The following is an 18,904-nucleotide window of genomic DNA, read 5'->3' as shown; positions in this document are numbered from 1 at the left end:
TGCTCAGAGCTGCTTCCTGCATCCCAAGGACCCAGCCCACTCTGCACATCCATCCTCCCCTTTTGCTGCTGCAGCACCACCAATCACACCTGTCTCCAGCCCCTGCCAACGGCTGCCTGGATGTTCATTTGAACTACCTCCACCTTGGGAAAAATGGTGAAGGGGAGAGGATTTGCAGTGACCAAACCAGCATACCCATCTTTCCTGCAGCTTCAACCTGAATGATTCCTGGTGATGACAGAACAGAGGCAACAGTTACACACCACTCACTTGCCATCTCCCAGTCACAGGGCCAGAGTTAATGAGGGAAAGCCAGAGCTTGCCACACAGGTATGGACAAGGTAACTAAAAACTTCCAGCTTAGCGGAGGAATGTTCTTGCACCCCATAAAAACTTGGTGATACACAGCTTTTTGTTTTTTTAATTTATACAAGTCAAATGCAGAGCAATTTACTGCACTTTATATGCAGGTATCAGAATGAGGTATATAAAACATGTACACAGAGAAATGCTTTTATAGAAAAGTAGAAACCAGTAATGTACTGTTCTTTTCTTCAGCATCACTAACACCAAGGGACCCATGAGGCCTAGGCCCCTCAGCAAACCACTCCCAGGAATAGTCTGCTGAAGAGAATGGGCCCCTCTAAGCCCCCTTTCCACATGGGGCAGTGGAAGGAAGCTCTGGGTAGGGAGCACTGCTAAGGCCTCCAAGTGTGACATCAGGACTTGGAGGCCCTGCTGAGCCATTGGCTCGGTGAAGCACAGTGCTGTGGAGAAATGTTACTTTCCTCTCAGCCATGCCTATGCTCTATGACCTTAGGCATCACTTTCCCCCTCTGGGTCCCTGTGTCCAAAAGGCTTGAGGAACCCTAAGGTCCCTTCCAATGGTTCTGATTGTTTTACAAGTTAGGGGTTGTGAGCCTAGCCATACTACCCTCACAGGAATGCATTAGCCTGGAGGCCACAGAGCCACCTGCAAACTCAAGCCACTGCAGGTGCAAGCCCTGAAGCACTTTATTACCTTGCCTCTGAGCTTAGTTTCTGAGTTAACCTCTCAGAAGCAGCTCACAAGGCCCCACAGTGTAATTCCCATAGGTTAGTTGGCTGATGTCTTACCTCTGCAAAATGAAAAGAGGTCAATGTCCACCCTGAACAGACTGTCTAGGGTTCCCCAGGTCCCCCTCGAGTCCTGTGGCCTAAGGCAGCCATAGATCCTTCTCTACCTTCTTCCCAAGTGGAATGTTCAGTGCGATTCTTCCCTTCCTTTCCTTTCAAAACAGGAAGAGTCCCTGGGCCCAGGGCCAGCCCACAGTTATCAAGGCACATCACTGCTAGCAAGCTGGAGCACCCCCCAGGAGCCTCCAGCCTAGATCCCATTCTCAACCCATAGTTTTGACTTTTGTACAAATTCATTTCTGGTTCTCAAAGTCAGTAGGGAGTTCCATCCCAAATATTTTAAAAACTATATTTTTGAAATACTGCCTCCTCATCTGTCTGTCCCGAACTATGGATAACAGTATGCGCCACTCAAGCACACGGAGAACAAACAGAAAGGCAGAGACTGAGGCCATCTTAGATAATAAAGCACAGAGGAGCCTGGGGGAGCTCCTTGCCTGTCCCTGGTTCAGATCCAGGGCACAAGCAATGTTTGGAAGCCCTTGTCAGCAGCATTGCTGTGGGGGCTGCCACTGTCTCCATCCACAGGCAAAACCCTGCTCCAAGGGATGGAGGAGGAGCATTGGTAGGACCCTACCCAGACTTGCCCTCAGCACACCACCTGCTTCTGTTTTAGAATTAAGAAAACAAAAAGTCGAGGGAGGATTTTAACCACAACAAAAAGTGTAGATCCTCCCAGCTGAAGGAGAGTAGGATGTCCTGCACCAGTGTCTGCATGGGCTCTTGCCCATTGTTGGCAGCTCAGGCCCCAGGAGTGCCTGCCTGGCCCATGAGAGGGGCACTGCCCTCCTGAAGGTCCACTGGAGTCTGGTTGGTGTGGACCACAATAGTCTTCTCATCCACGATCTCACAGGTAGGATTGGTGAAGGCAGACAAGGGCAGGGTGATTCGCTGCATCTCCCTCTCACACACACGCTGGTCATGCTGCTCTTTCAGGTCCTTCCCCCTGGCAGGAAAAGAGGTAAGCATTGAGGCTGTGCCTCCTGAATGGCTTTGCTCATTAAATAGCATTGCTGCGCTCAGGCAGGGGCTGAGGCTAACCATGGTCAGCAATTCAGTAGCTGAGGTATAAGATTTCCATTTTGCCCTGACACGAAGTTCTTACACCTCTGGTCTCTGCTTCCTCATCTGTAAAATGGGTGTGTAGCAGCCTGAATCTCAGACAGCTGCAGACAGGCTCAATGAAGATAATGTATAGAAGAAAGACTCTTAAGATAACGATTTTGTTCTTTAAGCCCAGGGCTCCAAGAGACCCAGAGAACCATCTCAGTCCTAACCCATAAAGTTGTGCAGAAAACTGACCTGTTCTGAGACAGCTGTCTTGTCCTAAAGTGCTGGAAGGTGTGAGCCCTGGCTGGAAATAAGGACTGTCCCTAGCCCACACAGTGGGCAAAAGGGACTGAGGGCTATTCAGGTCAGTGGGAAACAATGAGACAATGACCATCAGACACCTTTAGGCTCACACATCTTTGAATTCTCATGGTGCTTAATGACTCAATTAGGCCATGGTGTTGCCCCATTTTACTCAAATGGAGTGCTTACTCCATGCTAAGGATGATGTGTACCTTACCACACTTCATCCTTGGCTAAACCCTAAGAATTAGGTCTTACCATTCATTTTACAGATGAGGAAACAGCTCGGAGAAGTGAAAGAATTCTCCAATAACATAATGGGCTCAAACCCAAGTCTGCTGGACTCCAACTAATATTCAGAGAAGTTCTGAACCGATCAGAGTCACCCCAAAGAAACAGTGGCACAGGAACTCAAACCCAGTCTTCTGGCTGCACATGTAGGGTCCTTCCCACTGGCCTGGATTACCCCTGTTGCAGGCTGAAGGGTTTGGTGAGTGCCTAACACACTGCATACCACAACCAGCACCCAGGACCCAGATCTGGGTCCACACTAACATACTCTGAAGCCACAACTAGAAACATGGGCTCAACTGTCACGGGAAATCTTTCTGGAAGGAGCCCACCCCAAAGAGGCCTTGAAACTGACAGCTGATGGATGACTAGGTGAAAGAAAAGAAGCCTACTTCAGACCTCAGGAAGATAACTGAGATCAGATGGATTACATATTCATCATGGTATAAGGTGCAATGACAAGTTTCCAGAGACTGGAGAACAGTATTGAGAAAACAGCAGGGCCTGGAGGGGCCTGGGAGCTGCACAGGTGCCTCAGAACTGTCTTTAAATCAACCAGTTTTCTTGTATTCTAGTACCAGCTCAGCCTTGGCTGTGTGACACCCGGCAAAAGAGCTTTGCTGAGCCTTGGTTTCCTCATCTATGAAAGGGGGACAGTATCTGCCTCAAAATAACAATGAATGTGAATGCATTTTGAAAACACTGGAACTGCTGTAAAACTCACAGAGGAGATTATTATGATTTGCCCTGAATATGACTTGACTCACCAAGCAATGTTATCTTAATATGGTTTCCCAAGGAAACTCCTACTGACCAGCCAAGGCAATTATTGTTTATGTGACCTCAGCAACTCCCCTCCTCTCTGGGCCTTAATTTTATCATTTTTAAAACAAGGAGTTGGACTTGATAACCTCCAAGGCCCCTGATATTCTAGATGATCCCTCATATGAGATGTGCTCTGATTCCCTGATTCTCATCGTAAGGTCACAGAAGACAAATTTGTGAGTCACCCTAGGTGACTGAGTTTTTTGCATGTGCAACCCTGAGCACTTGCCCCATCCTTATCATTTGTCTCTACTGGACACCACCAACTCCTGCAGCAGAATAACCCCCAGAGCACTCCAAAAAGGAAATGGAGGGACCTGGGAAGACAGTTGTCTGGACCAAGTGCATCCCCACTCAGCCTAAGATTCACTTTGCCCTTGGGCACTGCTCATCAGTTACAGCTGCCACTACAGAAGGAAACACTTTCCTCCATAATAAAAGGCCAGATTCTTCAAGGTTGCCTATGTAGGTCTGGGTTTAACTTTATTAAGGGAGCCCTCAAGCCAGCAGAAGGCCAAGTGGCAATTAACAAAAGAGGTGGAGTATGCAAGTCTCCTTTGCCAGGGCCTGAATTTCAAACTCTAAAGGGCTAAAGGAAGAGATAAAGTGAGAACTCATACATCCGGAGTGCCTACTAAGGTGCCAGGAAATGACCTTCCCATTACCCAGGATGAGAAGAGCTACCTATGCACCTACTGGATGCCATGCACTTTATACATGTACCATTTCCACACTAACTTTGCAAGATAGTTTTATCCACATTTTATAGACAAACTGAGGCTTTGGAGTTGTCCTGCTTTCCTCAGCTACCTTTTTTTTTTTTTTAATGTTTTTATTTATTCTTGAGATAGAGACAGAGCATGTGCAGGGGAAGGGCAGAGAGAGAGGGAGACACAGAATCCAAAGCAGACTCCAGGCTCTGAGCTGTCAGCACAGAGCCTGATGCGGGGCTCAAACTCACGGACTGTGAGATCATGACCTGAGCTGAAGTTGGACACTTAACCAACTGAGCCACCCAGGCGCCCCTACCTTTTTTTTTTTTTTTTAAGTTTATTTTGAGAGAGAGTGCACGCATGTGGTGGAGGAGCAAAGAGAGAGGTAGAGAGAATCCTAATGAGGCTCCACACTCAGCATGGAGCCCAATGCAGGGCTTGATCCCATGACCACAAGATCGTGACCTGAGCTGACATCAAGAGGGGGATGCTTAACTGACTGAGCCACCCAGGTGCCCCCCTCAGCTACCTCCTTTACCAAGCATCTGGCTGTGGCCACCTATTGATAATGGTCAGGATGCATCATCATAAACAAGTCTTTAGGGGGAAAAAAATCAATTCATATTAATGGAGCAGAGCAGGACTGGAAGAACAGTCAGGGTAAAGGAAGGAGATGCTGGGATTCATCTGGATTACAGTCTCATCCATTTACAAGCCTCAAAACACACCCAACCCCACAGGCCTCCTGTTAATGGTGCCTATGAGTCCTGGAGATGCAGAGGATGTCCCCAGCTCCTTTTAAGATCTGAGGCCACCAGGCCTGCTGCACTGACCATCAAACAGCTCAGCCCCTTCTTATGACTTTTTTTTGCCCGGGGGGGGGGGGGGGGCGTGGGGGGGGGGATAGGGGGCAGGCTGTTGTCTGGCAGCCAAGATAGAACAAAAGGTTTATTCACTGACTCAGCTCCTCCTAAAGGGGTGGAGTGGTGTTGACTTACAGTTTTTCCCTTGCCTTTTTATCAGAAAATAAATGCTCCCTCTGGATAGCACAGACACTGCACTTAGGGCAGGGAGAGGGAGCTGCAGACTGGCTGGCTGAGTCTTGTAGCCTAGACAACCGTGACAAAGACCCGACAGGCTGAGCCCTCACCCACACCCACCTGCCATCCTTATTCCCCTGAGAGGAAGCCTGGTTCCTGCTTGCCCTTCCCAGCCAGGGGAAAGCTCCATCCCATTAGCCTCATGGTCTTTGGCAGAGTTCAGGGGTTACAGTAATTCTATCCATGACTGCCCCAGGGCCAGAGACAGCAAGCGTGGATGGAGCTGCTGCCCACATCTGACATCCTCTTTGGAGTGACAGAGACACCCCAGACTTTCTTCAGGCAACACAGTTTCTTCCAATTATTCTTTTCACTGTTTGCCCAGTTGAAAGCAGTGCTATACCACACTGCTACTCAGGAAAAGTTCCTCAAGGCAGCTAAGGCTATGAACACAAAACCTATGTCCAACTATACTGTCTAATTTCATCCTCACAACAAACCTGTATGGTATCTATTAGGATTAGAGATGGGAAGGCAGATGCAGAAAGGTTAAATCATTTATTTAAGCAAACAGCAGAACTAGGATTTGAACCCGTACTGTCTGCAGCCACCAACAGGTAATATTGCCTTTTTAGGAAATATTAGAACTGAGAGGATCATCATATCCAACCTCCTACCTTTGCACTTTTTACAGATGAGGAACATAAATTACTTGTCCAATGTTGTACCAAGAATTGATGGCAGTTGCAGAACTAGATCCTGGTTCTTTTGACTTATAAGTCCAGTTATTTTATTTTGAAAGTTTCCATTTTTCCTAATATCCTTTGCAATTCAAATTTGCAGGACACTGCTGAGCCTCGCTGAGCTTTTGGGAGATATTGTTAATCCTTGCACACATCTTACTGGCTGTGTAGCCTGGATGTGGCACTTAACTCTTCTAGGTCTCAGCAGCTCACTGTAAAACAGTATAAAAAGTGATCCTTCTAGTGTGGTCATGAGACTTGGGCCAGATGATCAGGGAAGAGCATTCAGTAGAGCCCTATTTGTTTAAAAAGCATGCAACAGAGGCGCCTGGATGGCTCAGTCGGTTAAGCGTCCAACTTCAGCTCAGGGCATGATCTCACGGTTCATGGGTTCAAGCCCCATTTCAGGCTCTGGGCTGACAGCTCAGCCTGGAGCCTGCTTTGGATTCTGTGTCTCCCTCACTCTCTGCCCCTCCCCCACTCACACTCTGTCTCTCTCTCTCTGTCAAAAATAAGTAAACATAAAAATAAATAAAAATAAAAAGCATGCAATAAATGTTGGCTGCTATTATTATCTAACATGATTGGTGTCCTACTGCTTATATTTAATACTTATGATAATCTTGGGTGGGTGGGTATGGGTGCATGGAGGGGGCATATATCCCTATTCAATAGTCAAGAAACGGAGGTGAAGAGGAATGACCAAACCTATACACAACAGCTCTTTCCAGGACACTCTGTTCTCTGACTTTGGAGAGAGATGGGAGCTGAGAGCTTGCCTCTAGACCACATGCGGTTTCCTGTTATAGTCTGTTCTCAGAGCACTTTTGCTGAGGAAAGGGGTGGACCGGTAGTTAGTGACAGGGAGTCTGGTGACTTGGTGCCTTGCCCTGAGTTTACAGGATAGTAAATGCTAGGCTTCAGGGCAGTCCTATGACAGCCTAAAGAAGCAAATTTAGAAGAAAAAAAGGCCTGGCTTCCTCACTGCACATGAGAATTGAGCTCAGAATTAAGAACATTTAAGTCAGTTCAAATACCTGGAGGCCTGGAAACCGTCACAAGATTGGAGTAAAGCCATACTCTATCCAGTGGCTGAGTTAAGAGGAAATATTTCAAAGGCTAAACTCAGCCAACAGGTTTAGGTCTGATTATGACTTGTAGGCCAAGGCTACCACATCATTTCCTCTAACTCTCTGAATGAACAAACAGGTGTCCCTGGACCTGCCATGTTAACCATCCCACTGAGGGCAACAGCCTTGGAATGGAAGTCAAGAGACCCTCTTAGGTCAATTCTTATTCTCTTTGAACCTCTGCTCCCTGAATCATAGAAAATCAGAGAAGAAACAAGGTCTCAGAGAGTGCTAGTACAGTACTCACATTTTACAGAAAAGAAAAAAACAACTATTATTTACTGACCACTTACTATCTGCTACACACTGAGCTAAGCAATCACATGCCTTAGCTACAGCAGTGCTCTGCAGTAGGAAATAGAAGCAACTTGCCCAAAGTCACACAGCTAGTGACAGGACTAAGACTTGGCTCCACCAAATGCTAGGTGTGTGACCTCAGGCAAGGTACGTATCGTCTCTTGCCTCAGTTTCCTAACATGTAAACTGGTTTCCTAACGTGTAAATTACAGCATTTACCTCATAAGATAAAGTGTGAGGTAACCATAAAAAATTAAATTAAATTATGGTAATCATAATACCATAAGGGTGATTGTGTGAACTGAATTAAAGCATGCAAATTGCTTGAAGCAGGGTCTGGCATATGGTTAGTGTTCACTTTCTTGTTATTGTTGTTGTTGTTATTCTTACCCACTATTTCACCCTTTTCATCTGTAAAATGAGCAGGTTGACTACACTGTCTCTAAGGACACCCCAGGTTTATTTAATGCTGGGTGATCCATTGGGGCTGTGAACTCACAGCACTTACCACTGGAAAATGCAGGCCACCATGTCACATCCCTTTTAGGAAGCCTTCTCAGACCTCAGAAGAGACCTATCAAAGCACTCGGGGCTAGAAGTCAAATCCCCTGATTTTGCCCAGAACGGCAAATAATTTTCCCAGAACAAGCCAGCACTGTAAAAATGAATGCAACTCTGGCTTATCATGCACCCATCACTGACTTTGAGAGCCTTTTCCACATGATATTTCAGGGGCCCTCTCAAAATGAGCATTCCTCCTCCTGTTGTCCCAGCCACAGGTCAGGTCCCTGAGTTTCCCAGGAGGAGCCTCTTTGGCTTTCTCATATGTAGTGATGAGTAGCAGGTTCTATATCCTCCAGCTCATTTTTTTCCTCCTGTCCTAAATAGGAGATCCCTGCTTATGGCCCAGGAAATTCAAGCCCAAACTGTGAAAGGAGTAGCTGGGAACCTTTTCTAGTAGAATTTTATAACTCACAGAAATAATTCAATCTCTGGGACCCTGCAATGAGTGTCCAGACTGATTTCTGCAGTGCCACTCGCTTCCATACCAGGCATGTTGGATTAGACAGCAGAGAATTTGGTATCAAAAGAGTTGGGTTTGAATCTAGGTTCTGCCACTCCCAGGGAGTGTGACCTTGGGCAAGTCACTTCACCTCTCTGATGAAAGCTTCCTCATCTGTAAAATGAGGAACAAGAACTCCTACCTCACAATGCTTTTGGGTGAGGAGTAAAGACACTAAAGGAAAGGGGTTTTCTAAGGTCACCTGGTAAAGACTAGAACCAAGTCTGTACATCTTAAGCTTGTTTTCCTCTTTTAATACTTCATTTCCTTTTTGGGTATGTATGCTACAAAAAAGTCTGATTCAACTTTATGTACCTTCCTCCCGTCCTTTCAGAGGGCCCAGAAGAGAAGCTACTGACCTCTTGTAGGTGTAGCCCAAGACGATGCCAGCTCCAATGGCGATGATGATCACCATCATGGTAATGCCCAGCACATAGCCTGCCAAGGACACAAGGTCCCATTAGCCTCACCCCAGCCCATCGGCAAATATTTCTTGATGATTCGCGTAAGGATGGGTGAGGCAATCGTACCCAGGGTTCCCAGGTCTTTTTTCTCCTTGGAGTTCACCCGCACCCGCTGGCTGATCCCAATCACTGGCTGCACAGCTGCTGCCTCACTCCGGGCAGGCAGGGCGTTGGCAGGAGCGAACACCTGCACCTCATCTCCACTTGGCACTTCAGACGCCTCCTCAGTTTCTGTTGTGAAGGTTGGAGGGGACTGGGAAGTGGTCTCTGGAGGTGAAGTGTAAAATATCTCTCATTAGCGTAGCCTGAGTGAACTCCACAGCTGAAACTGTTGGGGGAGAGGGTCCACCTTAGAATGTCTGTACATACTGAAATCAATCCTTGCCCCAGGAGCAAGACCAGGTCTGATGGGGTCACACTACAGTTGGGACAAGGCAAATGTGAGGGGAAGGACATAAGAAAGAGCCTCTCCTGCCTCCCACGTCTTCATCTGTTCGAATCCTTGCCATCTTCCAAGGCCCAGCTCAGTTGCTATCTTCTCCCCTCTGCGCTAGGAAACAATCCACGACCCCTGTGAGCAGCTCACATTTACTGAGCCCACACTGCCTGCCAATCCCTATGTTATATGCTTTACATATCCCATTTAATCTAACCCTAGAGAATGGTCTTGCTGCCTCGGGAGCAACAAGCCTTCGTTCCGGAGTCTGAGAAACAGAGTCAAATCTGGACCCTGCCATTGCTTTGAATACGTCGCTAAACTTCTCTGAGGCTCAGATCCCACAACCAGCTTCTTTCCAGGAGGGACTGTGAATAGAGTGCCTTAACACACAGCATACGCTCCCCAAACGATCACTAAACGCTGAGGGAGGGGCTACCTAAGGGCGTTGAGACCCGGACTACTGTCTCGCGGGCTCCCCGAGGCTGCGCACCAGGCAGGGAGCTCGCGGCCAAGGGGTGGGGCCTCGCCTCCCACGGTTGTTTACAAGGCGTTCGCGGAGGATGAGCTCACTCAGAGACGCGGCGGCGGCCAATGGGCTTTGGGCTCTGCGGCCTGGAGACAGCCCTGGCCAATCGGGTGGCGCCGGGGCGGGGCGGGGCCGACCGGCGACGCGCGGACGCACGTGCGCAGCGGGTGTAAGGGCCGCTCCCAGGCTGCCTAACATGCTTGGGGGCTCTGGGGTCCTGAGGGCTTCGGGGTCTGGGAGGGTACCTGGGCAGTGCAGGTCCTCACAAGGCCACTTCTCGGGAGCGCCGGCCTCGCCCCTGACGTAGCACCAGGGCCCGCGCGGGTCCTGGTCCGGGTTCCGGCAATAGCTGTGGTTGCCGGTGTCTGGGAAGGGAGAGAAGGCGCCATGGGACGGGGCCGGACCCAGACCGCGGTCGCCGCCCGCCCGCCGCCCGGGGCGGACACTCACCACCCGACGCGGGGGCAGATGCCAGGCCGCTCTGCGCCTCCAGCCAGTTGAGGCATCGGAGGCCCGGTGCTGGGGAGGGCTGGTCCGCCCGGTACAGGTGGCCGTTGTCCCAGAAGCAGCCTGTGATGAAGAGGAGCCCCCCGGACACTGAGTGGCCGGCAGGGAAGCCGAGTCTATCCCGGCTGGGCGACGCTGGGCCCGTCGGGGCCCCCCTGCCCTCACTTGGAAAACCCCACCTGCCTTGAAGGGTTGTTGTGACGCCTGAAAGAGAAGGAAGAGAAAGCGCTTCTAAAGCCCCTTGCTGGTGCCGGCCCTCAGTCATTGCTCAGACAACGTTAGCTTGTTAGCACTTCATTTCATTTCATTTCATTTTTCTTTCTTTTCTTTCTTTCTTTCCTTCCTTCCTTCCTTCCTTCCTTCCTTCCTTCCTTCCTTCCTTTCTTTCTTTCTTTCAAGCCAGAAAGCACTGCACAAGTGCAAGGGGTTGTTACTCTGGAACTTGTGGCCACTTTAGAGGAGGGTGTGGGGGAGGTCTGGGTTCGGGTGTGGAGACGTTCGGAGTTTTGGGTCGGGGGCAGCCAGCCCTGAAATTCATCTCTGTGTTGTAATTTCATGTTACATAAACTCGGGTATTCCTTTCACGGATGTGACCACACTTGGACAAGCAACACTCCCTCCCAAGAGAATTCTTCAAAAGCCTTAATTCCGTCGGGCAAAAGCCTCAAACGGAGGGAACCTGCCTCATCGCTGCCTGGATGTGACTCCAAACTCCCACTCCCCTCAGCAGGAGAGTCACAGGAAGACGCTGGGGAAGGAGGGCCTGTGCCGTAACCACCCTGTGCAAAGCCCCTGAAAAGAGTAGGACTTAGTAGGGGAGATGAACCCCAAATTCCACCCACTCATGAGCCCCAGACAAGGAAAAAGAAAAAGAAAGTGGCTACTTGCCTTTGTTCTTAATGGCAAATATGGAGCTGCAAGCCACTGACAGGGAAAGGAGAAAGAAAAAAAAAAAAGCCTTCATAGGACAACAGAAACCAGCTAAAAGCTTCATTTCCTATCATCTTCCTGTGTAGCCTGGCCATGCTTAGGAAATAGGGAGCTTTACCCTTTCTACTTGATGAAGTTGCTGCAGGAAGGAAGATTGTAATCTCACCTCCAGATCCATAGGCTTCTGCTAGGAGCATGTTGCCGATGAGGAATGTTTTCACCCAGGCCAAGAGCATCCTCCTCTCCTTCGTCTTGCAGGTGACTGACCAACCAGTGCCCAACCGGGGTCCCCTTGGCGTCGGCTCTGCCTCCCAGTCCCAGCCTTGCAGTCAGACCTGCCCTTGTTATGCTCTTCTGGTAAACAGCCTCTCTTTAGAACTGGGAGCTTCCCAGCCAGCTTGCTGCAGCGAGGTGTTTTTCGGCTGAAAGGCGCCCCCTGGGTCCTAAGCCTCCTATGCCAGGCAAGATCACTAAGCCAAGAGAGAAACTCCCCCCAGAGAAGAGAGAGGCAGAGTTCAGGTTGTGTTTAGCAGAAGATCAGTTTGAGACCTACACTGACTGCATCCCCAGGGCTTTTCATCTCTTCTGTTTCCATTTGTGTGAGTACAGAAAGAGTAACTCTGCCAAGAGGCATCATTGTGGGGAGAAGGGTTTGAAATTATAGTCACAAGGGTGGACAATGTGCTAACTACACTAGTAGGAGGAATTCAAGACCACATAAGGGGCACAAAAAAGAGTATCTAGGTGGAAGTAACTCTTTATACTCATTCCTGAAAAAGAAAAAGGTCTTTTGTGGTTTATATGTTTTTATGAACTTAAAAAAAAACAACAGTATGACATTGCCAGGGTCAGATCAGTCACTTTCCTTTGTTTATATTTTTGGAGTGTCATACATATTAGGTATACAGAAGAGGTCTCTTTAGTTTAAAACACATGTTAGGCAAATGTTGGGACATTTGCTCAGCTATATTTAATAGTCTACCCTTTCTACCAGCCCTGAATTCATAGAGGAAGTTAAGTCCAATGTTTACTTTTTTTCCCCCCCTCCACCCTGTGGGAAATCCTTTCACAGTGATTTATATCCATCATTAAACCTCACCACATACATATGACTTAGGCCTTTTGGAGTTAAGCAGAAGGGTCCTCTTCCTGTTTGGCTGACAGTTTGAGTTCCCAGTTTGAAGCCTCAGTAAATGTAGAGACAGAACAGAGTGATTCTCCAGGACTACCTTGTGACTCAGGCAAATCTCAAAATAGAAATGAGAGACTGTTTCGATCGGAGGGCTTGTATCTTTAGGCAGTAATTTAGGGAGCAGAAAAAAAAAAAAACTTCCTTAAATAAGTTTCAAAAGCTTTATCAAGGAAGAAAGCTAATGTCAATCCAACCACTGTGAAGTGAATTTGAATTTACTACAGTCAGATTTCAGACGTGGAAAGGACAGAGATAAACTTAGTTTACTTTTTACAGAAGTTTGCTGTGTTTGATTCCTTCAGTCCCTTTAATAAAACATGTTGCTTTGTTTTTGCAGTCACGCTCCTGTCTCCCCACACAAACTTCTGATCCTCTGACTCCTGACTTGGCCTATGCTAGAAATTACACAGAGTCTGTAAATTTAGTCACATGTATATATATACACAGATATGCCAAAATTTTATAATAATTTTCACATAATATTCAGGGGTCTTTTTAAAAACACTTTTACTAATTTTACAATTTTTTGAGAACTTACTGCATACTAGATATAGTTCCAGATACTGAGAAGTTGTCTGTGAATAAAATACTTGAAATCTCTGCCCTTACTGAGCTTACAATCTAGTAGGGAAAGATAAAGGATAAATATATAAAGTGTCAGGTGGTCTTAAGTGTTATGAAAAAAAAAGTGAAAGGATCAAGGAGAGAACAATGGGGTGTATTTCACTTGCTAAAGAAAGCTTACACTATTTTCAGGGAACCAATAGGCTTTTTCTGTAGGCAGAAGGCCAAAGAGGAGGTCCTTTTTCCTTGCAGATCCTACTCTTACACCACTACAAGAGAAATATGATATACATTTTGTTTCATTACATAAAATATATAGGTTTGCAAAAATGAGAATGCAGTTTATTATTACTATTTTCTGAGAATGCAGTTTTTAATTTCACAGCAGCAGGGGGTTCTTCTGGATTGATTCCTCAGCAGCTAATCTATTGCCTTTGTATGCAGTGAGTGGTCAATTATTGTCTGATGAAAAGCTCCTCAGACTCTGAAGGGCTACTTCTGCCAGATTATAATTCTTTCCCCTCCAGTTACAATAGAGACAGGCTATACACAAGCCTGTAGTACCATTTTCAGATTATCTACTGGGTCCATATAGGGGTGCCAGTATTTCTTCCTCAGAATCCCAAAGCTTCTTTACCTGTTTCTGTTATCTAAGTTTCCTATTCAGAAAACTACTATCTGCTGTAATTTACACACCTTGATATACAGAAAAAACATATTTTGTGCCATGTGTCTTATCAGGTACAGCACTACATAGAAAAGATATAAGACAGGCCAGAGGAGATTTTTTTCAGTTTAGTCATCTCTTTTTTTTCTCGCCTGTAAGGTATTTATCAGTGTGATTTGATTTTTTTCAGGAATGATAGGCATGTTTCTCAGTCCTTCAAAGTCGTATTCTATTATAATAAGTTGAGTACCTTCTTTCCTCAGGGAAATTGGATTTAGTTAGAGATGTGCCTTTCATCATCATTGACGATGTTTGGGTCTTTTTCTTGATCTAGTTTTGAACTTTGTGTCATGTATTGAAGCAATATGGCTATATTTCATGACCTGTAGTTACTCCAAATTTCATATTTCTTCTGGAAATATTCCTGCAATAATAATATGATACAGCACTACTCATATACTCATTTTGGATTGTTTATATCCCTGAGGACAATGTTGTGAATACAATACTCTTACTAAATATTTCAGGGATGTTTGACTCTTGGTTTCATATTAAATCAGTACTGATCCAGAGAGACAAAGCCGTATTGTTAACTCAGGAAATAGCCTCCAAAGCATTTCCCAAGAAAGATGGGCAGTTCATCTTGATAACAGAGTATGTTAGTGGAAGGGCTCTGGTAAGGAAGCCATAAAGCTGTTAAAAGACTTATGAATCTTTTGTCAGCAAAAGAGGGCTAACGTGTTGGTAAAAATCTTTGGAGTAAGATCTAATGAGTTGACTCCAGCTATTCTCTCCATAATAATGTGCTTTAGAAGTAGCTACTGGGTCGCCTGGGCGGCTTAGTGGGTTTAGTGTCCAACTTTGGTTCAGGTCATGATCTCTCGGTTTGTGAGTTTGAGCCTGGCATAAGGCTCTGCGCTGACAGCTCAGAGCCAGGAGCCAGCTTCAGATTCTGTGTCTCCCTCTCTTTCTGCCCCTCTCCTGCTCATGCTCTCTCTCTCTCTCTCTCTCTCTCAAAAATAAATAAACATTAGGGCGCCTGGGTGGCTCAGTCGGTTAAGTGTCCAACTTCGGCTCAGGTCATGATCTCGTGGTTTGTGAGTTCGAGCCCCGCGTTGGGCTCTGTGCTGACAGCTCAGAGCCTGGAACCTGCTTTGGATTCTGTGCCTCCCTCTCTCTCTGCCCCTCCCCTGCTCATGCTCTGTCTCTCTCCCTCTCTCTCTCTCTCTCTCAAAAATAAATAAATACTAAAAATTTTTTTCTTAAATAAATAAACATTAAATATATTATATTTAATATAATATATATATTATATGTAATATATATATGTATATATATATACATATATAATATATATATATAGCTACTGAGATTTTGCTGAAAGATATTTGGGTGTATAATTGCAAACTGAGCAGGAGACGATTTTATGAAGCTTGTTAAGGAAATATTATGCCAATATCTAAACCCCAAGGCCATTTTCTTTGAAAGTATGGCCTTCAATGAATTAGATTATTTCCATTTTGATACACAGTTAAGTGTTTAATAAATGTTTGAAGGAAAGGGGAAAAGCAGAGTACCACATAAAGACAAAGAGTCTAATAAGCCTACAGAGAATAGTAATTTTTTAAGGGTAAACAAAACAGCCAAGAGGGCTTGTGGATCACAGGTCACTTTCAAAAACAAGACATTCCACACTGAGGAACTGAGAAGCCACCCAAAAGCAGAGAACTTGGGAGTATCACATAACTGGTTTTGAGAAATAAAGGGAAGAATAAATTTCTGAAACACAAGTAGATTTTTACTTAGAGGCCAGTCTTAGAAAACATGGTTTTCACTTTGAGGAAAACACAGTCTTCAGTGTTGCAGGGATAACACTAGAGACTATAAATTTAATTGGCTGGTAAGACTAGTCTAGCTGTTGATATTTAAGGTAAATTAACCCAGCAAGCTACAGTTAGGCCTCTTTTGGAAAAATCGAATATTCTTCAATCTCAGTAAACCAGAGCTGCAGCTTTTAAAATTTATCAACACCTAGTATGAGCTTTAGTGCTGACATTTAAAGCAAGAGAAGCATTATGTCAAATAATTCAGAGTGTAGGCTTTGCAAAGACCTGGGTTCCAGTCTCAGCACTACAGTACGGTCTGGGGTAAATTACTTAGCATCCATAATTCTGAGTTTCCTTAGCCTGTTATTATCATGGTTAAGAGTATAGGTACCAATGTCAAGATTCAAATCCCAGCTGTCACTTACTAGCTATGTCATCTTAGGAAAGCTACTAAATTCTCTATGACTCAGTTTCCTTAAATGGAGTTTGAGAGAGAGAAGAATAATACCTACCCCATTGGATTGTTGGTATTCATTCATCCCTGAATAAATTTCAGCTGTGTCAGTTTTTGTGTCAGTAACCTCTAACTTCAAATACTGAGTATATTTGCTATCTTCCAGAAACTTAGAATCTGGTTATAAAGATCAGGATAACACATATGAAAGTGAAAACAATACAGGATATTTATAAGTAGGTGTTAAAGAATGTGATAAGACAATAAAGGTTTATTGATTCAATGATTATTAAACATCCACTGTGCACCAGGCAGGCACTAAGTACCGAGTACTAGAGGGTGAACTCTACAGGGTCCTTGTTCTCAAGAAGATACTAGTAGGCAAAACAACAGTGAAATAAATGCTATGGTAGAGATTAGTACTGGGAGTGGTGGGAACTCACAGGAGGGGCATATGGCCTGGTTTTAAGAGGTTAGAAAAGGTTTATCAGAAAAAGTAAAATCTGAATGGGGAAGGAGTTAGTGTTCTTGGTAGGTCAGACAATGTGCAGAAGCCTGGAAATGTAGCCTGTTACTGTGGCTAGTGGGGAATTTAGGGTGGTGACTAAAATGAGGCCCAAAACCATGAAGCCAAAGAGGTGAACACTTGCTGACCAGGTTATGGAGGTTCCTGAGTGTCAACTTTATCCTGAAGGCAGTGAGGAGCCAGTAAAAGTTTTTTGTTTGTTTTTGTTTTTGTTTAGGAGCCACTAAAAGTTTTAAGCAAGAAAGTGACATGTTTTAGCAAGATCACTCAGGCTTCAGGGTAGAGAATTAGAAGTCAAGACAGAAAGCTGGAAGACCAACAAGGAGACCGCCAACAAGGAGACTGTTGGACTAATGTAAGTAAGAGAGAATAGTGGAGCTGGATACAGAATTAAGTCAGGTCACCTGGGTTTGAATCCTGCTGTGCTGCTTAATAGCTAAGTGACCTTATGCATGTTACTTAACCACCCTATGTCTCTGTTTCCTAATCTGAAAATTGGAGATGATAATAAAATTTACCTTAGAGGCTTGCTGTGAGGATTAAAGCACTGAGAACACATCTGCCTGGCACATAGTAAGTGCTCCACAAATTCAGGTAATGAGGATGAAAAGAAGCAAACTAGGAAGAAGAAAAGTAAGACTCCATGACTGAGGGATGTCAGGAGCAAGTAGGAGGAGAAGCTAAGGAAGTTAGTTTCTGATTTGGAAGCTTAGGAGATGGTGGTGCCATTGAGATAAGGAACAAGAGGAAAAGCAGGTTGGGGAAGGCCAATAAAAAGCAGTCAAAGATGGGCAAATTGCAATCAGGAGTGTGATGTTAGAGAAGCTAAAGGAAGAGTGTTTCAGGAAGGAGGGAATGGTCAGCATTATTAAATGCTACCAGGAGGGTCGTGTAAGATAAGAGCTAAGGGGCACCTGGGTGGCTCAGTCGGTTAAGCAGCCGACTTCGGCTCAGGTCATGATCTCGCGGTCCGTGAGTTCGAGCCCTGAGTCAGGCTCTGTGCTGACAGCTCAGAGCCTGGAGCCTGTTTCGGATTCTGTGTCTCCCTCTCTCTGACCCTCCCCTGTTCATGCTCTATCTCTCCCTGTCTCAAAAATAAATAAAATGTTTAAAAAAAAAAAAAAGAATTCACGCTGACAGCATGGAACCTGTTTGAGATTCTCTCCCTCTCTCCCTGCCCCTCTTCTGCTCACATGCACACTCTCTTTCTCTCAAAATAAATAAACTTTAAATACATGAATAAATAAATATGGGGCACCTGGGTAGCTCAGTCAGTTAAGCATCTGACTTTAGCTCAGGTCATGATCTCACAGTTCGTGGGTTCAAGCCCATCATCGGGCTCTGCAGAGTCTGCTTGGGACTCTCTCTCTCTGCCCCTCCCTGACTTGTGCTTTCTCTCTCTCCCAAAATAAACATATAAACTTTAAAATAGGTAGGTAGGTAGATAGATAGATAGATAGATAGATAGATAAAATAAAAAGAATCCATTGGTATTAGCAAAAAGAAGGCCATAGGTGACTTTGTCACGAGGAATTTTGGTGTTGGGGGCTGGGGGAGTTAAATGTTTGGATTATGGAAGGAAAAGGAGATGATGAAGGGAGAATGTGAGAATGGACAACTCTCTCAAGAAGCTTAGCTGAGTAGTACTAGAAGTGGCTGGAAGGATATGGGCAAGGCTGACATTGGACCGAATGCACTGATTTGACTACTGACTGGTAGGTAAATTTCTGACTGGTTGTTCATCCATTCTAATTGACTCATAGCCATGCCAGGGAGGTTAAGAAGGGAGCTGATTTGAGGATAAGTAATGGATTTGGCCTCAGGGCTTCTGAATTTGACATAGGGAATTTGAATTTGACATATGCATGTAGAAATGCCCAGCAAGCAGTTTGATATGGGACTAATGACAGAAAAATCAGAGTAAGATGTAGGTGAGTGGGGATGTGCTAAGGAGGTACCAGGACAAAAGCGGGCTGGGAAGAAGGCTCAGAGGAGCTCTGGATCTAGCCTTAGATCTCATGAGCATAATGAGAGTATGTGGACTCCATGAAGGCAGGTGCTGGTGGGTGGGAAATGGGTCTCAAAGTTGAGGTAAGAAACCAAGCCTCAAATCCAGACTTCGTTGCTTATCAAGATCATTTGCAATTAACATAGTTGCTCAGAGATGGAGCCCAGGAG

The 18,904-nt window shown here is 45.6% G+C and overlaps 1 protein-coding gene and 1 long non-coding RNA gene across 4 annotated transcripts in view; one reads left to right on the top strand and one right to left on the bottom strand.

Annotated features, from left to right (window-relative positions):
• Positions 1-401: 401 nt before the first annotated feature.
• Positions 402-11,881, bottom strand: PIK3IP1 (phosphoinositide-3-kinase interacting protein 1). 3 transcript variants are annotated; one of them, XM_042910099.1, is made up of 7 exons: positions 11,664-11,881; positions 10,751-10,771; positions 10,511-10,630; positions 10,306-10,425; positions 9,162-9,362; positions 8,991-9,069; positions 402-2,122 (listed from the first exon to the last, which is right to left on the bottom strand). In XM_042910099.1, the coding sequence occupies exons 1-7, from the start codon at positions 11,731-11,733 to the stop codon at positions 1,918-1,920; spliced, it is 816 nt and encodes a 271-aa protein (XP_042766033.1). In that variant the 5' UTR covers positions 11,734-11,881; the 3' UTR covers positions 402-1,917. The 3 variants fall into 3 exon arrangements, with proteins under 3 accessions (XP_042766033.1, XP_042766034.1, XP_042766032.1); XM_042910100.1 differs by lacking the exon at positions 10,751-10,771; XM_042910098.1 differs by having other exon boundaries at positions 10,511-10,771; positions 11,664-11,880.
• A 131-nt stretch (positions 11,882-12,012) lies between these two features.
• Positions 12,013-18,904, top strand: part of LOC122203367 — a 35,613-nt gene continuing 28,721 nt past the window's right edge. Inside the window, exons 1-2 of the long non-coding RNA XR_006195144.1 lie at positions 12,013-12,096; positions 16,944-17,081. This is a non-coding gene — a long non-coding RNA (uncharacterized LOC122203367). The remainder of the gene's footprint in view (positions 12,097-16,943; positions 17,082-18,904) is intronic.

The sequence above is a fragment of the Panthera leo genome, chromosome D3 (genome assembly GCF_018350215.1).
Source record: "Panthera leo isolate Ple1 chromosome D3, P.leo_Ple1_pat1.1, whole genome shotgun sequence".
Lineage (NCBI taxonomy): Eukaryota > Metazoa > Chordata > Mammalia > Carnivora > Felidae > Panthera > Panthera leo.
Note: the sequence above shows the minus strand (reverse complement) of the source record. Positions and strands in the feature narration are given on the sequence as shown.